Source organism: Leopardus geoffroyi, chromosome C3 (genome assembly GCF_018350155.1).
Source record: "Leopardus geoffroyi isolate Oge1 chromosome C3, O.geoffroyi_Oge1_pat1.0, whole genome shotgun sequence".
In the NCBI taxonomy this organism is placed as follows: Eukaryota; Metazoa; Chordata; class Mammalia; order Carnivora; family Felidae; genus Leopardus; species Leopardus geoffroyi.
In genome coordinates this window covers 69,225,060-69,244,105 of record NC_059338.1, presented here as the reverse complement: position 1 = coordinate 69,244,105, position 19,046 = coordinate 69,225,060, and the positions used below count along the sequence as shown (strand labels likewise).

Genomic DNA, 19,046 nt, shown 5'->3' with positions numbered 1-19,046 from the left:
CGGGCTTCCTAGCCGAACCCCCAGACTCTGTGTGTGCCGTTGTGGCTGGAGCAAAACGAGGGGTGACGCCTGCCACGCCGTTCTGAGCGTCGAGTCAAGTGGGATCGTGTGTGTGACAGTTCGGGGAAAGCTGTGGCAGCCCCGCCTGGTTAGTGGCCACATGGTCCCTGCAGTGATTGGGGCGGGTGTGCAGGGTGCCTAGCATGACATTCGGATTCTAGCTTGCAGCTTTGGGACCACGGAGCACACCCCCGGGTGCGAGCGGCTGCTGCGAGGTTTTCACGGCGGCCCTTCCCATGCGTTTGTGCTCCGGTGGCCACCTGATAGCTCGATGGCATCCTTTATGGCCGTAACATTTAATCTGTTGGCATCACTGTGATTACACAGTAGTATATCCACTGAGCTGCTGTTTTGTCTTTTAACGTGGTCATTTATACCTACTATAAAAATACGTAAAGCATGTATCGTATTTAGTTACATTAATGATACGTGTCGTGTGATTGTGTCTTACGTTACTTAAAGGTGTACGTTTTCTGAGTCCCAGACCAGGTTAGGGAGGTAATTGTGTGATCCCTGTAATCACATAAACTCCGATGCCTCTCCTCCCTGCGTTGAAACACAGACTGAAGAAGGGTCTGCCTGGGGCACCGCGCTCTTGGTTCCTAGGTGGCTTTGGCCCAACAAGTGTGTATGTTTCCAGAAATGGGGGAGGTATGATGAGATACGTTGAAACCTTTCTCTCAATACTTTGTACTCACCTGTTCTTACTCCTTAGCCTCGTTTTCATTTCTTCATCCAGTTATTCAATGCATTGTGCAGGGTGTTATCATGAGACAGCAGGTACGCATCAGAAGGTAAACAATTGAAAATGCCTGGGCGGCTCAGCTGGTGGCACACCCGACTCTTGGTTTCGGCTCAGGTCGTGCGTGATCCCAGGGTTCTGGGACCCAGCCCCGCATCGAGCCCCGTGTTGGGCTCTGCGCTCAGCATGGAGCCTGCTTGGGGCTCTCTCTCCCTCTCCTTCTGCCCCTCCCCTGCTCGCGTGCACTGCCTCCCTCTAGATAAAAAAGTAAAATGAGATCAAAGAGGTAAAATGCATCCAGTGTATCGATGTTTAGTTATCTCTTAAGGTAAAATAACTTTGCTTCTGTTTTTACATTTTAATGATAACTACCTTTTGTTCATTATTAGTGACTGTGCTAGAGACTTTATATGCTGTTTTATTAGGATTTCACCACCATAAAGAAGACAGGCTGACAGTAGAAGTTGTACGCGGTGCAGAAAGTGAGATGTGAAGTGAAGTCTTCTCCACCCTTTCAGAATTCGCAGTCCAGCTCTCCAGCGGGAAGACCTTCTCTCAGGTCCTTCTGGAAACTATCTGTGTATCCTAATCATATGTGTATCTCCCCCCCTTTTTAACGAAATGGGTAGAGTCATACCGTATAGGCTGTTCTGTGGGTAGGCTTTATTTATGTGTCAAGATGTACTTTGGACTTCTTTCCATCGTATACCCTGATCTAGCTCGTTCTTTTTTAATCGTGCAGAATGCCCAAGGTACAGATACGACAGAATCTGAGTCTGTTACTGAGGATATTTTAGAGTGCTTCCAGTTTTCCTGGCAGACGGTGGTGCGGTCTGTAACAACCTTACCTGTACGTCTGTCTTTACACATTGTTCAAGTGTATCCAAAAGATAACTTCCTAGTACTGTTGTGGGTCAGAGGGTGAGGGTGTTTAAAATTCTCATTAGCATTTCAAATTTAACTCTAAGAACCAAGGCTTAGAGCCTGTAAGAGTGTAAATCATTTGACCCAGGTTCTCCAGGGTAGAAACTGGTAGGGTCAGCTTTCAAACTTAGATGCACTCACACCGTTTCTTCTAAGCTACATAGATGTCTTCAGCTGTTGTTTTAAAGCATAATTTTGGCTTTAAAGCCAGGAAGCATTATTCCTTATCTTTTTATATTCTTAACGCTCAATTCAGCAATTATGATAATTCTTCCATTATAAATACACAGCCCTTTATGGTTTTGTGTATTGATTTTATATCTTGCAACTATACTGAATTCATTTATTCTAACTTATTATTATTATTATTATTTTTTTTTTGGTAGAGTCTTTCAGTTTCCTATATATGGCATGTCACCTGTACATAGTGACAGTTTTACTTCCGTTCTGATTTGGACGCCTTTCTTTCTTTTTCTTGCCTAACTGCTGTGGCCGGGACTTCCAAGACTGTGTTAGAAGGGGTGACATTAGACCCCTTCCTTTTGTTCCTGATGAAGGAAAAGCTTTCAGCCTTTCACCACGGAGTGTGGTGTTAGCTGTGGGCTTGTCGTATGTGCCTTCTATGTTGAGATGTGTTCCCTCTGTACCTTTCTTGAGAGTTTTTATCCAGGTGGATGTTGGATTTTGTCAAAAGCCTTTTCTACACCTGCTGGGACGACTGTATGATTCTTACCCTTCAGCGGGTGGTGGTGGTGGGTCATGTTGTCTGACTTGTGAGTGTTGGACCCTCTTGTATCCCTGGAATAAATCCCACTTGATCACGACGTGTGATCCGTTTAACGTGTTGTCGAATTCAGTCTGCTAATATTTTATCGGGGATTTTTGCATCCACGTTCGTCAGGGACGTTGGCCTGTAGTTCTCTTTCCTTGCGGTGCCTGGTCTGGTTTTGCTGTCGGGAGAACACTGGCCTCGTAAGACGGCTGTGGATGTGTCCTTCCTCCTCTAGCCCTTAATGATTTTCAACACATTTTTATTTGCTCGTCGTGGTCCTAGGACAGACATGGGCATCAGTTGTTATCCTGATTAATACATGTGAAGACCCAAGGCTCAAAGAAAAGAGAAATTAAAATTTAAAAAGTAATCAGAAGACAGCCCTTGGCCAAAGGCCGCATGGCCCCCCAAGTGCCAGTGCACGCAAGACAACGATGCTGGTAGACAAGTGAACCGAGGGCTTGGGACTGGTGGCTTTGAATGTATTGAAACTGGCGTGTCATGTTCATGAACAACAGGAAAATACACTGAAACTTCTGGCCGTGCGGCCCCATCGCACCCCACGCCGGTGCCTCAGGCTTCCTCTTGGCTGGATCCGCGTGCCGCGGCCCCGAGGAGAATGGGCCGTGACCGCGAGGTGGTTGTTCACAGGCGCCCACCGTATTTGACCCCAAACTGGCTTTAAACTTCACCGGAAGTACTGCTTCACCGCTTTTACGATCGCGTGTACATTTGTCACCATAGTGTCATCTTACCATGTTGGCTCTTCCTCTGTCCCATCAGCTTTCCTGTTAGCTCTCTCGGTCTTCGGCTCAGACCAAGTTTTTTTCTCATCTGTCTCAGTGTTAAAGAAAGATCTTTCCCTCTGCGGACATAGGTTCATGCTTGACTTCAGATCAAAGCTTTGCTGTCTTCCCGACCACCTGAATTCCTATACGAATGCATCTACCAAACTTAATTCATAGACATTTCTTAGAATAATTTCTTTTCTGTTTTTGTTCATGATTATTTTTTACTTGAAATTCACAACTTATTTATAAGGTCAATTTGATTGTTCCTGTTTTATGATTAAAGAGACTGAATCATAGAACGTTCACATGACTTACTTCAAATACAAGCCAGTCAGAGTTCAAATTATTCTTTATTTCCACCATCAGAAGACGTCTCCAAGTTAAGGAACAGGTTATGTTCCAAAACTTCATTTGTAAGTCGGATATTTGGCACTGGACTGCATTTTACCAAAGTGGGGGATGTGTTCCAAGGGCGATGAGGCCCCCGCTGCCCTTCAGAGATCTCTTTAGCTCTTATGTAAGGAGCACATGAAGCATTTGCAGCAAAAATAAGAGAAAATGATCATTGTGATTCTGGTCACAAAGTTCTCCGTCTTGGGAGAAGCATCCGATTAGAAGATGGGGAGACAGGTGGAATCGGAGAGTCCGCGGGGGCGTCAGGCCACGGGGAGGGCTGTCACAGGCCGTGACGTTCTGTCCGAAGCCCAGTTTCTTGTTAAACCGAGGATTTGGGTTGTTGTTAGATAGTTGGCGTGGCATGACTCCCCCGCCAGCTGTGATTAGTAGCATCTGTAGGATTTATGGAAAAATAGACTCTGAGGATAGTAACACACCTGATGGAAAAAAACAACCCAAAAAACCAGAGAAGGTGTCCCCTTTGATCCCCTGGCTGGAGGGGAGGGAGGTCTTGGGTCCCCAGGAGCGGGGGCTGCTGTGCTGTGTCCTGCAGAGAACGTGAGCATCCTGGGTGGAGGGTGAGGGGCCGTGACTGCGTGTGGAGTTTGTCCCAAGAGTGTCCAGTGCCGGGAGCACGGATCTCACACAGCCAGGCCGCTGTGCGCTCCGGCAGACCCACAAGCATCGGAGGGTTCAGTTGGCTTTGAAAAAAGTCTAGCGCCCCTTCGACGTCCTCTGATGTAGGTCTTACCGATTCTGGAATATCTGCATCAGCTTTTTTTGTTGTTGTTATAGCAAAAGGGGGGATACATTCTTCAGCAAAAGGAAGCTGAGGTGACAGAACCTCCCTGAGGTGGCCTCGGGGTGAGACCCCGCCTCCGGGTGGCCTTGGGGTTTGACCCCGCCTCCAGGTGGCCTTGGGGTTTGACCCCGCCTCCAGGTGGCCTTGGGGTTTGACCCCGCCTCCGCGTGGCCTTGGGGTTTGACCCTGCCTCCGGGTGGCCTTGGGGTTTGACCCCGCCTCCGGGTGGCCTTGGGGTTTGACCCCGCCTCCGGGTGGCCTTGGGGTTTGACCCCGCCTCCGGGTGGCCTTGGGGTTTGACCCCGCCTCTGGGTGGCCTTGGGGTTTGACCCCGCCTCCAGGTGGCCTTGGGTGAGGCCCTGTGATCATGAATTGAGCCAAAAGCTTAACCAGCAGAGCCTCCCGGGCACCCTGACATAAGGTGTTTGTTTTTTTTTTTTTTTTTTTTTTCAACGTTTATTTATTTTTGGAAACATAAGGTGTTCTTAAGATGATTCGAATTATTCTAACTTGCACCACTTGCTGCCCTCAGGGTGGCCCTTCATTTTGTCTGTACCACCTGCATCCTCGCACCGATGCCTGGTGGAGGGTTCAGGGGCGATGTGGGTGCCCCTCCCTCCCCTCCTGCACGGTTCTGACCACTCCCCCATACTTCCCTTGGGGACGGGGATGGTACTGGGACGGGATGGCAATGGGGACGGGGACCGGACCGGGATGGGGAGGGGACAGGGACGGGATGGGGACAGTGACTGGACAGGGACTGGGTGGGATGGGGACTGGACGGGGACGGGATGGGGACGGGACTGGGGGAGCAGCGGGTCTGAAAACGGAAGTGGGAGGTGCAGGCGGGACACACGGAGCATCCCGGTCCCCGTGCAGGTGCCACCATGTTGCCCCCACGCTCTCCACCCTGTAGATAGCCTCCCACCCGGCGGTCACTGGACATTGTCGTGTCGTTTCTGTCGTAGGGCGGAGAAGCTGGAGCATGGCTGTGAGCAGCGGGAACCGCGATGTCGTGCTCCTGAGCAGTGGCGGCCCCGGCGCCCTCACGACCTGCAACGGGGACCTCGCCGCCCACCAGCTCTCCACAGAAGCGCCCGGAACAAAAGTGTGCGTGAACGGATGCCCACGGGTCAACGGCTCGGCGAAGTCATCCCGTCTGGCCGCCGACGTCCCGCAGCGAGCGCCTGCCATGTGCCGCTGCCCCGCACACCCGCCCTGCCCCCCGCCGGCCACCCCAGAGCCTCAGCCTGACCCTGGCCTGGGCCCCTGCTGCCCACGGCCGCACTCTGACTTCCTGGCATCCCCCTGTCCACACCGCACGCCCGCCTACCAGCCTGCCTGCCGCCTGCAGCCGGCCTGCTTCTGCCCACACCACCCGTGGCCCGGCCACTTCCCACACCAGCCCGGGCCACAGCACACAGCCAGCGTCAGGTGAGTGTCCGGCTCCCCAGAAGCAGGGACACGTGTGTCAGAGAAGGGGGACCAGTGCAGCCGAGATACGCTGTACCGATCCCGTCTGCCCAGTTCCCACCCAGACCCTCCCTTACTTCCTGCCTGCGGGGCGGTTCCCCGTTCCCCGTTCCCCGTGGCCCTGGCCTCCAGAGGTCAGTCGAGTTTGTGTTGTTCGACATTTCTGCCTCCTTGTGGGGGACACGTTTGTGATGTGGCTGCCCAAAGGTGACCAGCTTTTATGACAGAGAAGCAGGAAACGGCTTCCTCCTGCTCCCTGCGTTCGTGTGCTTGGGGTGTGTGCAGAGCCGACCTCCCCGCGCGTGCGGGTGGGACCCACACGTGTGCAGCACAGAAGTTGGAAAGCTACGCGTTGGGAAGCATTCGGGGTCCGGAGGACTGGAAAGCCGCAGGCACGTTGGTGTCCTTGCCGGCTCCCCCAGTCTCGGCCGGGTTTGTCCCGCGGGCACCGCAGGCGAGCGACGTCAGTGTATTGGGTGAATGTCCAGTGGGTGCAGAGACCAGGTATCCGCCCTGGTTTTAGGTGATGAGTTTTACAGGAGCAAGAGAGCACTCTCCTTGGCTGACGCGTGTCTCGTCTACCTGCGGGGGGACCATCCGTCTGGCGCGCAGTTTGATCAACGCGGACGCGCGTGCGGTCCACACCTCGGCCTGCTTGGAACGTTTCTTTCTGGGGCGACCGGGGAAGGCCCCTCCTGCCGCCGTCTGGCTCCTGCTCTGCGTTGTTTCCGCCTGCTCGGGGGGTTCTTGGGACTGGAGCCCTGCAGGGTGTGTGACTTCGCATCGGGCAGTTCGAGCCCAGCTCGGTGTTGTTAAGGCTCCTCGAGTGGCCAAGTGCATTGCTTTCCCTTTTTGCTGTGGAGCAGCTGCCCCCTGTCTGCGTGTGACACATTTGCTCTTGCTTAAAAAGTCTGTATAGACTTGTAGTTACAAGTCCCAGCACGGAGACTGTAGCTGGTAGTACTGTATCGTGTGTTTGACTTTTGTGTGTTTCTTTAAGGTTTTTATTTTTAAGTAATCTCTACCCCCACCGTGGGGCTCAAACTCACAACCCCAAGATCCAGAGTCATACGCTCCCCAGACTGAGCCAGCCGGGCACCCATGAATTGCCTATTTGACAGTTGCTAGTAGAGTATATCTTAAAAATTCTCACGGCAAGAAAAAACTTCCACGGCTCTATGTGGTGACAGATGATAACTAGACTCTTTGGGGTGCTGGTTTCACAGAGTGTACAAATATCAAATTAATTCATTTTGGCGCTCGCCAGAGCCCTTTCCCCGGGTGGGGGTGGGAGGGGCTCGCGGAAGCCGCGTCCCAGGCGTGTCCTCCCAGCGTCGTGTGGTGTGACCAGCTTTCCGCTTTGAGTTAAACGGTGTAAGTAGTTGACTTCCAAGTCGTGTGGCCGTCGATACTGACGCTTTAGAATCAGCAGTTACGTGGTTGCAAGGCGTGAGGGGAAACAGTTGTACGTTTTGAGGCTGCTCCCTCTTTTAAAAAACTTCAGGGAACGTCAAAGCCATGAGCAGGGAACCGATTCTCTTCATATGGCAGGTGTGCCAATATGTTCAGGACCGAACATTCCTCAAAAACTTACTTTTAAAGAGAGACTCCGGTGTGCATGGAGCTTGAAGCAGAATGGCGCTAAAAAAAAAAAAAGATTAAGATGCGGTATTTGTCCATCGAGACAAGTTACAGAAAAAAGCGTGGACTGTTACGGGAGAAACCTCATAGTTAGGATTTTTTTCTCAAGAGTTTGAGCGTCCTGGTGAACTGTTTGTAACAGACGTACCGTCTTCAAAGATGCGTGTAAAGGCGGGTCTGTTTCCAGGTCGGTCTGTGACACAATTTATCGTAAATCCCGTGCAGCCAGACAGAGCTCCTTCCTTATTCTTGTCCGTACGCTTGCTAATATGTATCATTGGCAGTTTTTCCTGAGTGCTCCCCCGTGCGGGGCCTCAAGGATGTCATTCTGAACAAGGCGAGACCTCACAGAGCCGTAGGGCAGTGGGAAGGGACACGGGAGAGCAAACTGGCAGCCGTGGCGTTGCGAGGCGTGGGCGGCCGTGCGGACACGGGCACGGTTTGTCCGGCGACTTGCCCAAAGCTGGGAGCCCAGCTGCCGCCCCGCTCGATGTGCCGGGGGCCGGGAGGAGGGGAGCGCGGCAGTGAGAGGGGTAGGGCCCTGAGCCCCACCCCCGGGGCCTTGCAGGGCACAGGCAGGCGATCTCTGGATTTCGTCTGCGGCCCGTGGGCGGACATCATAGATTCGTGTGTGCGTAGACCTTTTTGTTGCAGAAAGTATACCCGGCGTGCGGTCGGTCACCGTAGCCATTTTAATGGGCACCGCTCAGTAGGAGCACGTACACCCGCACCGCTGTGAAATCACCACCACCATCCGCCTCCGGAACATTCTTCATCTTCCAAACTGAGAATCCATACCCACAGAACGCTGGCTCCCCTGGTCGCCCCCCCAGCCTCTGGCAGCCGCCGTCCTGCTCCCCGTCCTGGATGTGGATGCAGCCGCTGGCACTTTGTATGCGGTTACACGGTATTTGTTTGTCCTTCCGTGACTGCTTTCAGTCCACGTGGTGCCCCCAGGGTTCATCCAGGTTGGAGCGGGTGTCACAGTTCCCTTTGCAGAGCTGGGTGACATCCCACGGCATGCACACACGCTGTGCGTGCCCACGCATCTGGTGACGGCCACGTGGCCTGCTTCCCCCTTTTTTCTCCTGCGGATGATGCTGCCGTGAACCTGGGTGGACAAACACCTATTTGAATTACTGCTTTTAATTCCCTGGGAGCACATTCCCAGAAGTGGAGCTGCTGACTCAGGTGGTAATTCTGTACTTAACACTTTGAGGAACCACCAAACTGCTCCCTCGGCTGCTGTGCTGTTCTGTTCCCCCCAGCAGCGCACACTCTTGACAACACGTTATCTTACAATAGCCATCCTAACGGGTGTGATATTATGGGGTCTTAAGCATAAAAGATACACAGTCACATTTGCATTTTAGAGAAGCCCATGGCCTGCATTTTGGGGGGTGGACTGACGTGGACGGGAACACCACCGGCATGGACTGACGTGGGCCGGCACTGTCGTGGACAGGAACACCACCGGCGTGGACTGACGTGGGCCGGCACTGTCGTGGACGGGAACACCACCGGCGTGGACTGACGTGGGCCGGCACTGTCGTGGACGGGAACACCACCGGCATGGATGGGGACACCACAGGCATGGACTGACATGGGCCAGCACTGTTGTGGACGGGAACACCACCAGCATGGACTGATGCGGGCCGGCACTGTTGTGGATGGGAACACCACCGGCATGGACTGATGTGGGCCGGCACTGTTGTGGACGGGAACACCACCAGCATAGATGGGAACACCACCAGCATGGACTGATGCGGGCCAGCACTGTTGTGGACGGGAACACCACCGGCATGGACTAATGTGGGCCGGCACTGTCGTGGATGGGAACACCACCAGCATAGATGGGAACACCACCGGCATGGATGGGGACACCACAGGCATGGACTGACATGGGCCGGCACTGTTGTGGATGGGAACACCACCAGCATAGATGGGAACATCACTGGCATGGATGGGGACACCCCCGGCATGGACTGACGTGGGTCGGCACTGTCGTGGACGGGAACACCCCAGGCACGGACTGACGTGGGTCGGCACTGTCGTGGACGCAGGAACACCACCGGCATGGACTGACCTGGGCTGGCAGTATCGTGGACGGGAACACCACTGGCATGGACTGACGTGGGCCGGCACTGTCGTGGATGGGAACACCACCAGCATGGATGGGAACACCCCCAGCATGGACTGACGTGGGTCAGCATTGTCGTGGATGGGAACACCCCCGGCATGGACTGACGTGGGTCGGCACTGTTGTGGACGCGGGAACACCACCGGCATGGACTGGCGTGGGCCGGCACTGTCGTGGATAGGAACACCACCAGCATAGATGGGAACACCACCGGCATGGATGGGAACACCCCCAGCATGGACTGACGTGGGTCAGCATTGTCGTGGACGGGAACACCCCTGGCATGGACTGACGTGGGCCGACACTGTCGTGGACGGGAACACCACCAGCATGGACTGATGTGGGTCAGCACTGTCGTGGACGGGAACACCACCAGCATGGACTGATGTGGGTCAGCACTGTCGTGGACGCGGGAACACCACCAGCACAGACTGACGTGGGTCGGCACTGTCGTTGGCAGGAGGACCACCAGAATACCTGTTGCAGTATTTCCGGTAAAAGTGGAATTTAGAGAAAGTTTCATGCCAAAAGGGTTTACGAGGGAGAATCTACAGGATTTGGTGAACGATTGGATACGGAGGCAGGAAGGGAAGAAGAATCATGGCTGGTGTTCAGTTTCATGGCCAGAGCAGCTGGGTGGGTGGGTGGTGAGACCATTCGCTCCAGCGGGAGCAGCTGGAAGGAAGCAGAGCCGAGCGGCGTCGGCCGTGGCACAGGGTGTGACCTCCCTGCCCCATGAGGCAGCAGCACTGCTGGGGGTCGTCTTCAGAGGACGACCGACACGTCCTGACTTGCCTAGCTGTGCTCCAGGCGAGGCGTCGTGTCTCTCAAACCAGGGAGACTCCCAGCTCCTGTGTCGGCGACAGTGCACAGGACGTCCTCGCTGAGAAATTCTGAAAATGAGGCTGTCGCGTGGTGCTCTGTGCCTGCGCTCGTACCCTGCCCGGCCTGGGAAAGCCGTGGGAGCAGCGGCGGTTCTGGCCGCCAGTCTGTACCGTGAACTTGCACTCAGAATCTCTTCGGTTTCCTTTTGTGGTTTATGCATGTTGCTTTTTTATTGATTGTCTCAAATACTCCGGAGTTCTCAGCTAGGGTTGTGGATGTATCCATGCCTTGGTAAGGGCAGACGTGCCCACAGGCCTTCGAAGGGGGTCCTTGAGGCTGCCGGGCCTGCAGTAGCCACGTGTGCGGACGGGAAGTCACGTGCTCTCTGCACCCAGGCCACAGATGGGCCCGCCTGTGGGTGTGTGTTCTGTGTTGTAGGTTTTATTTGTTTATAAAACATGTAAACCATAGAGAATGTTCTCAACACGCAGTCAGGGAGAAACTGTAATTTTATCCTGGCCCCGCTGTTGGCGTCTGTCCCTTTCCTTACCTTCTGGAAAAAGGGAGGTTCGGTTTTCTCCCTTCTTGGCGCTTTAGGCTCCAACACGTCTTTCTGAAGATTCATTGTATCAGTCACCTGCATGAACTTTGTTGCTTTGTGACGTTATCTGTTACTGTCTTGATTGATAAAATCGCTGCCAGGATCACAGTATACCCTGTTTAATCCCGTTTATCACCAGATATCAAGTAGCTTACATAGAACTCACTTTAAAGCTTCCAGTTCACTTGAGGATTCCCACCGGCATACCCACGGTCTGGCCATTAATTCGTGTCTGATGGGGAACACCCAGGAATTCAGCAAGGCAGGAAGTAAGGTCTTCCTACCAAGAGACAAGGCCTCCACCCAGCTGGGCATCAGAATCACAATAAATGAGATGATAATGATGTCCCCTTTGCACTAGCGAAAAATACAGAACTCTGGGCCATCAGAGGAGGGCAGGGGGCCTGTGGGTTGATGGGCCAAGGGCTTGCACGGCCCTCGAAGGGTGACCATCCAGGCCGCGGTGTCGGGACTGGAGGGAAGGGGCGAGGGGAGTGCGTGCAAACCTGGAAGCGTGTTTGAGAAGGAGAAAAGGGGTCGTGTGCATGGTGAATTGAGGGCGGCTCCTGATGGGACATTCTGAGCACGGCCCGGCGGTCTGTTCTCTCTCCTCTGGCGTCTGGAAAACGCCTGCCTCTCTGGAGCCTGTCACACTGCATGGCTTCAAGGAAGTGTGGGATCTTCTTGCCGCTTGGAAGGGTGGTGGTGTTAGGACACGATCAATGAGTTGCGCACCCGCAAAGAGCAGACAGATCCTTAGTCCAAACTACGCTTGCCTTGTGGTTCGGTCCTCGCACAGGCCTGTTCGTTGCTGTGGCAGAGGGCTCTGCGGATGCCTGGCCTGCCACAGACTCAGGTTCATGGCCAGATGCAGCCTCACCTCCCTGGTTTCGTGGGCGGATGGTGGCTCTGAGGGCCTCCCGGGGCCCGGAGGCAGGAGAGGGGTCTCAGCGTGGAGGAGACCGTCCCTGCCTGTACGTGCCCTGTGACGTTTGTACCCGTGTCTCTTCCTGCAGACGCCGTGACTTTTCTGGTCCCTCTCAGAGGGACCCCTCAGCCACTGCTTCTTTTCAACTCTTTTTTCTCCAAAAAGCAAGAAACGAGAACTCGTGTTACGTTAAGAGGTTCTACCACCTGAAGTCTTGCTTTGTGTCGGTGTATTTTGGCGCCCAGGGGTCGGATTACAGCTGTGAGTGTTGTCACCCCACTGCCTTCCTTTGATGCGCGCGCCCAGCAGTGACCCACCCTTTCTGCTTTCCTGAGCCCCGGCAATTGAGTGATTTCGATTCAGCTGGGAAATTTGGGACAGAAACCACAGGAACGCTTCATCCAATGTGGCATGAATCTGGCATTGACACACCCCAGGGTCTGTGATTTGCTCAAATCACTAGACTCAAACCCGTGGCTCTTCTGAGATGTTGGAGCAGTGAGTGGAGAAGTTAGCATTCAGCAAGGATTTGTGAGGGTTAAGTGCCGAACACGGGTAAAAACTGCACAGGTGCGAGGTGGTGTGGACAGGGTGAGACCCTGGGCAGACTCTGGGTGGGTCGTCCACCGCGTTCTCTGAGGCACGGAAGTTAAACATCATGTATCTGTTCACGAGTTAGTACAGAAGGGGAACCAGACTATAGGTTTGTAAGTTGTGCCCTCCTGTTCTCTCTCGCCGACCAGACGTCTCTAACAGCCGCATAGTCCTGATTCACGGCTATTCACAGTTACAGATGTTTACGAATATCCACCTTGACGGATGTAGACTGTGGGGCTGCTGGGCAGCGGGAAGGAGCGGTCATGCTGCATCCTTCAGGCGTGTGCTGTGCACGGTTCTTCAGTCCACTGGGCACCGTTCATGGGCTCGGGACCCACGGGTGCCAGTGGCCCCCACCCTGGCCACGTCCGTCCTGGCAGCAAGACTTCCTGACAAGGCTATCTCTTCGCAGCAGCAAATTGGAGCTCCAGGGACGAGAGGAATGGCGGTGGTTGACATTCTGTCCACATAATCCCAGCTCAGGGGGGTCCGACTGCTTGTACTTGTGTGGCAGAGAAATGTCAGAAGGTGACCTGAGGGTCGAAAGCCGTAAAGACCCGTGGCAGGTCAGTATCTTCCAGGGGCCCCCGTTCGTCCCGCAGAAGCCCCGGCCACGTTGTGGACACCTGTGGACAGCGGATTTGCTCTGTAGCTGCTGCTCTCTTCTTAGCAGAGCTAATGACTCGAACACCGAGTATCCCTCGGCCACCGAGTATCCCTCGGCCGTGGGGACGCGGCCTGTGGAGGTGCCACTGACTCGACCTCATGACTGCATTTTCCTGCCGCCTCTGTCTCATGTGGCGCAGGTCTGCGACGGCGAGCACGGATTCCTAGGATTGCACCTGTGCTCACCGGTCCTCACCCCTCCTCACCTGTCCTCACCCCTCCTTACCCGTCCACACCTGTCCTCACCCCTCCACACCCCTCCACACCCGTCCTCACCCCTCCTCACCCGTCCACACCTTTCCTCACCCCTCCACACCCCTCCACACCCATCCTCACTCGTCCTCACCCCTCCACACCTGTCTGCCCCTCCACACCCGTCCACACCCATCCTCACTCATCCTCACCCCTCCACACCTGTCCTCACTCCTCCACACCCATCCTCAGCCCTCCACACTCGTCCTCACCCCTCCTCACTCATCCTCACTCGTCCTCACCCCTCCTCACCCATCCCCACCCCTCCTCACTCGTCCCCACCCCTCCACACCTGTCCTCACCCCTCCACACCCCTCCACACCCGTCCTCACCCCTCCTTACCCCTCCTCACTCGTCCTCACCCCTCCTCACCCCTCCACACCTGTCCTCACCCCTCCACCCCCCTCCACACCCGTCCCCACCCCTCCTCACTCATCCTCACCCCTCCATACCTGTCCTCACCCCTCCACACCCCTCCACACCTGTCCTCACCCCTCCACACCCCTCCCCACCCCTCCTCACTCATCCTCACCCCTCCATACCTGTCCTCACCCCTCCACACCCCTCCACACCCGTCCTCGCCTCTCCACACCCCTCCACACCCGTCCTCACCCCTCCTCACCCCTCCTCACCCTTCCACACCCGTCCTCACTGTCCTCACCCCTCCACACCTGTCCTCACCCCTTCACACTCCTCCACACCTGTCCTCACCCCTCTTCACCCCTCCTCACCCCTCCACACCCGTCCTCACCCCTCCTTACCCCTCCTCACTCGTCCTCACCCCTCCTCACCCCTCCTGTCCTCACCCCTTCACACTCCTTCACACCCGTCCTCACCCCTCTTCACCCTTCCTCACCCATCCTCACCCCTCCTCACCCCTCCACACCCGTCCTCACCCCTCCTCACCCTTCCTCACTCGTCCTCACCCCTCCTCACCCCTCCACACCCGTCCTCACTGTCCTCACCTGTCCAAGTCCTGGCGCCACCACATACTGGCTTCGTGTCCCTGGTAAATCCACCTTAGCCGTAGTTTCCGTCGTCTCTGCAGACGTGGGAATAACTGTGGCCCTTCGCACAGCACCTGGAGTCAGTCTTCCTGTTCTGGTTCGTTCCTTTTATTTTCTCCCCAGTATAGCTGTTGTTCACTCTGCCAGTATCGTTTCAGAAATCAAGCTGTGGGTGAATCTGGGTTGAAATAAATGCATGCTGTGTTCCTTTTCACTCTGGTGTATATAAATCGAGCATTTCATCCTGCCGACCCCACCCCCACCCCGAGAACAGCAGATGGTCACTGAGTTGCTGTCTGGACGAGGGGACGATGTTGAGAATAGGTGGTCCGTCCTGCCCCAGAGACCCGGGGCCGCTCCCCTGACTCGCAAGGAATCAGAGTCCTGGTTAACTTGAGAAGTCTGGTTCGATTTAATCTCGACCTCACTGAAACCAAGGTTTATTTTTGCGTTCCTTAAAGTAGTCAGAAGTAACTTTTAAAACAGGGTAGCATTTGTAAGGTCTAAAATGTTCCGAGCTCGGCTGCCAGCGTCCGTCAGTTTGGCAGTCAGGTGGCGTGAAGGCCTACTTTCCAGCAAGACTTCCTTGGGGACTTGTGTGTCTTACAAATGAACTGATCTCACAGGGTGCTGTGTGCTCTGGAATGCACATTTCAGAATTTGGACCTCGGTCGTCTTTTACTTTCGCAGTAAATGTCAGCAAACAAAGCTCTCTCTGTGTTCCGTAGACCTCGCACGGCATTTGGAATGAAGCAAGTATGTTCCTTCCCCACCTCCTTTCCGTATCGCTATGAGTTGCTTGGCAGATGCTAGAGAGTGCAGAACAGGAAAGAAACAGATCAAATTTTCTCCTTTTCCTTTTGGCTAAAGAAAGTGTATAAAGAAAGGTAAGTCATTCGGCCAACAGCAGACCCTGACGAGAGGCGTCGTTACGGATCAGTTCTGTCTCATTTTCAGGAAGACCGCCATCGTTTGTCGACTGCACCTTGTCATGGGATAGAGATGATGAGTGCCAAAACACGCACTCTCTGAGCGCAGGGTCAGAGTTTAGAGGGCCACGCGAATCCCAGAGAGGGACACAGACGCACAGGGCTCGCGGCCGGGGATGTGAGAGCAGGAGGCCTGGAGGAGGTAGGAGTGGGGGCGCGTGGGGGGCGGCACGCAGCCTCCTTTGTCTGGAAAAGGCCCCTGAGGAGGCGTGACAGCACGTTGTGTCCAGTGCGTGCGTCTCACGGGCTCTGGAACCCTGCGCGCTGCGGTTGTTAAGCGCTGGATGCCCAACATTGTGTAACCACAAAAGAACTTACCATCCAAGGATGCATACACAGCAGTTACATTCTTCTCACACCTTTGACCCATCGATCTTTCCCTGGGCTTGTTGAACCATTTTTTGGCATGACTGTGTATCTCCAGGGCCTAGCGAGGTGCCTGGCCCTTAGTAAATGCTCAGAAATTAATTGTTCGATGAGCTAATAAGTAATTGAGACCCACCAAGTCCTTCCGTGCAGAGCACAATTTTGTGATGTGATAATTTGATAATGAAAACCAGGAGCCATTGGTCTGATGCAGTAAAGATATTTCCCAAATGGTGGGAGAAGACTCAGGAAGTTTTATTTCCCTAAAAACACTCTTATTACTGTGATTTGGGGGGATACTGTCTTCTGTTCTTTAAATCTCCCCCCAAATGCATTGGTTTCTGACTTTGAAAAACGAATCACAGACTCCTTCATGAAGAGCAAAGGCAGGGATTGTAGAGGGCCAGCCCCTCCCGTAGAGCCCAGGCTGCTTTCCTACTTGAGGGGGGTGGGGGGCAGGGAGACAGCCAGGAATAACCTGTTTGCTCAGCCCCGGCCACCTCCAGGATATTTGCACGCCTAGTAAGAGTGACTTTATAAGCAATCAGCAGATTATAAAACTGGTGGGTGAACCATAAATCCTGGAAAAGAGTTGGGGCTTTTCTTTGTTCACATGCATTTCATGAGTTTGGAAAGCAGAATCAAATCCAGGCCAGATTTGATACCTTATTCTGTGTGGATTTGTGGACTTAGGTGGTTCCGCTAGGTCAGTTTCTTTGTCCATTTGAATGGCACAGGGCTTCGGTCACTGCCAAGTAGTTTGAGATTTCAGGCATGATGCTGCAGAGCTGCGAGCAGTCTGCTGTTTCTGAGCGCTGTGTTGTGTGTCTGGTAAGAAGCAAGGGGGGACAGTTAGCACATTCATTCCTTCAGACCCTGTTTGTGTGTCTGTGGTCTCCTGGGCCCGCCCACCTCCCTCTCTTGAGACACCGCTTTCGTTATGCCTCTCCGCTCTGGCTCAGGGCTCCTGTGCACCGTCCCCACCCTCCTTGACCTGGCGTTGGGGTCCCGGTGAGGGAGGGAGTGTGTTTTGGGGAGAAGGAAGGGTAGTTCAGGGAAGAAGAATCTCCCAGCCCCGACGGGAATGGGGTGACAGAGCTCAGTGAGTGAGATTACTGTAACAGGTTGTTCAGTTCAGCAGTTGCAATAGAAATCTGATTAATGATGGACTGTGTCTTTGTTTCCGCTTATATGTAATTGAGACTTAGATCATCTTTGTGGTCCCAGCTAAGTATTCTGGGTCTTTATTTTTTTAGGAATTTGCCTGGGACATTTTAGTTGCAGCCATTGGCCACCAAATGACCACCAGAAAATAAAACTGCTTTGTTGTAAAGCAGCCCCTAGGAGAGAGGCATTCAAATGTATTATTTGATGTTAAAACGTCCCCTCTCACACAGCGTTAAACCCTACATGGAGCTCCACGTTGTAAGGGGCTTTTTTCTGGTTTTACTTCTTATCCTCTCGGTCTGCTCCCAAGGCACATTCTATGCGAGCGGCTTTAGTGCCTGAAGAGTATTTTGGCTTGCGGATTTCAGACCTCATTCCAGCATTCCATGCTCTTAAGTTAGTTAAGTTTAATAAGAGTTTTCTGGCTTTCGGTGAGCTTTCCTTGGATCTCTTATTAGTGATTATGATTCACATCTTACTAAGAAAAGAATATTCTACCCTCCTCTTTAGGGTCTTCGGGGCAGGGCTTCCGGCAATGGTCTGCATGGAAAGGCTTGAGTTTTAGGGTAAGTGCTTTATAATTTAGTGTGACTTGAAACGTAACACGCGGGGCCGTTTGCTTCCTAACCTCCAACTGAATCGTGCAGATGTAGCTTCACGGGCTGAGGAACACTGTTTTCTTTGAACCAAAACTACTTTTCAGCTGTTTCCAACTAGTTTTAATTAACTGATTGTCCTTTTCAGTGGCCTGGTGTCAGGTCCTCTTTGAAAACAGAAAGCATTCCTGCATTCCTCTCTCGGGGTGTGCATTGCATGGGACCAGAGGCGTGTGGTACTGTGACCTTAGTCACTGCCCCTCCCCTTCCCCCATACAAGTGGCAGGGAGAAAATGGATTTGAAAAGGAAATTTCCCACGCCCTGCTTCCCTCACCTTTTGGTGAGCAGCCCAGGAGCCCCCTTCTCACTATGTGACTAGCGGCACCTTAGGAGACAATCCGTAACAGAAGAGGAAGCACACCTCTTCATCGTCACCCAGGTTTTAATTTTTTTTTTTTAATGTTTTGATTTATTTTTGACAGAGAGAGAGACAGGGCATGAGCAGGGGAGGGGCAGACAGAGAGGGAGACACGGAATCCGAAGCAGGCTCCAGGCTCTGCGCTGTCTGCACAGAGCCCGACACGGGGCTCGAACCCACGGACCGTGAGATCATGACCTGAGCCGAGGTCGGACGCTTAACTGACCGAGCCACTCATGCGCCCCTCCCAGCTTTTAGAACACAGTTCCTTTCTTGTTTACTGAAATGACTGGGGAGAAAACAGCATCATTTGTTGCTTGCTTCTCAGGCCCAGGCTCTTCTAATAAAAGAGAAACTTCTTTTTAGTTTAAATTGGAACATGAGCTGTTACGTGAAAGTCTGGTTGGTTCCAGCTTTACGGGGCTTTGAGTCTGAGTGGAACAGAGAGAATCCCGAGTATCATGCACAAAACACACGTTTCTCTGGGAACATCACATAGAAATGCCTCCCTGGGTCCCCAGGCTCGCTTGCTGGTGGAGGTCACCGTTTTCATTCACTCTTCCTCATCCTGCTCAACAGACGTCCTGGTGTCGTGTTTTTCTTTCGCCAGCAAGTTTTGGTTAAGTTGGTGTCAGGATTTTTAAATATGTTCAAAATGCACATTTCTGTCCTGGTGTCCTGCATCGTTTACTCCCATCTCTGCAAAATTCTTTATTTTTTTAATGTTTATTCATCTTTTGAGAGAGAGACAGAGACAGAGAGAGAGACAGAATGAGAATGAATAGGGGAGGGGCAGAGAGAGAGGGAGACAGAATCCAAAGCAGCTCCAGGCTCTGAGCTGTCAGCACAGAGCCCGACGCGGAGCTTGAACTCACGAACTGCAAGATCATGA

The 19,046-nt window shown here is 53.5% G+C and overlaps 1 protein-coding gene across 12 annotated transcripts in view; it reads left to right on the top strand.

Moving 5' to 3' along the window:
* DISP1 (dispatched RND transporter family member 1) overlaps positions 1-19,046 on the top strand; it is a 188,193-nt gene that overhangs the window by 128,911 nt on the left and 40,236 nt on the right. For 11 of the 12 annotated variants that reach the window (XM_045453341.1, XM_045453340.1, XM_045453339.1 and 8 more), the window contains one exon: positions 5,456-5,921. In XM_045453341.1, coding sequence (XP_045309297.1) covers positions 5,456-5,921 — 466 coding nt within the window. Of the gene's footprint in view, positions 1-5,455; positions 5,922-19,046 lie in introns of those variants that run through there. The other variant, XM_045453350.1, reaches the window with a different exon arrangement.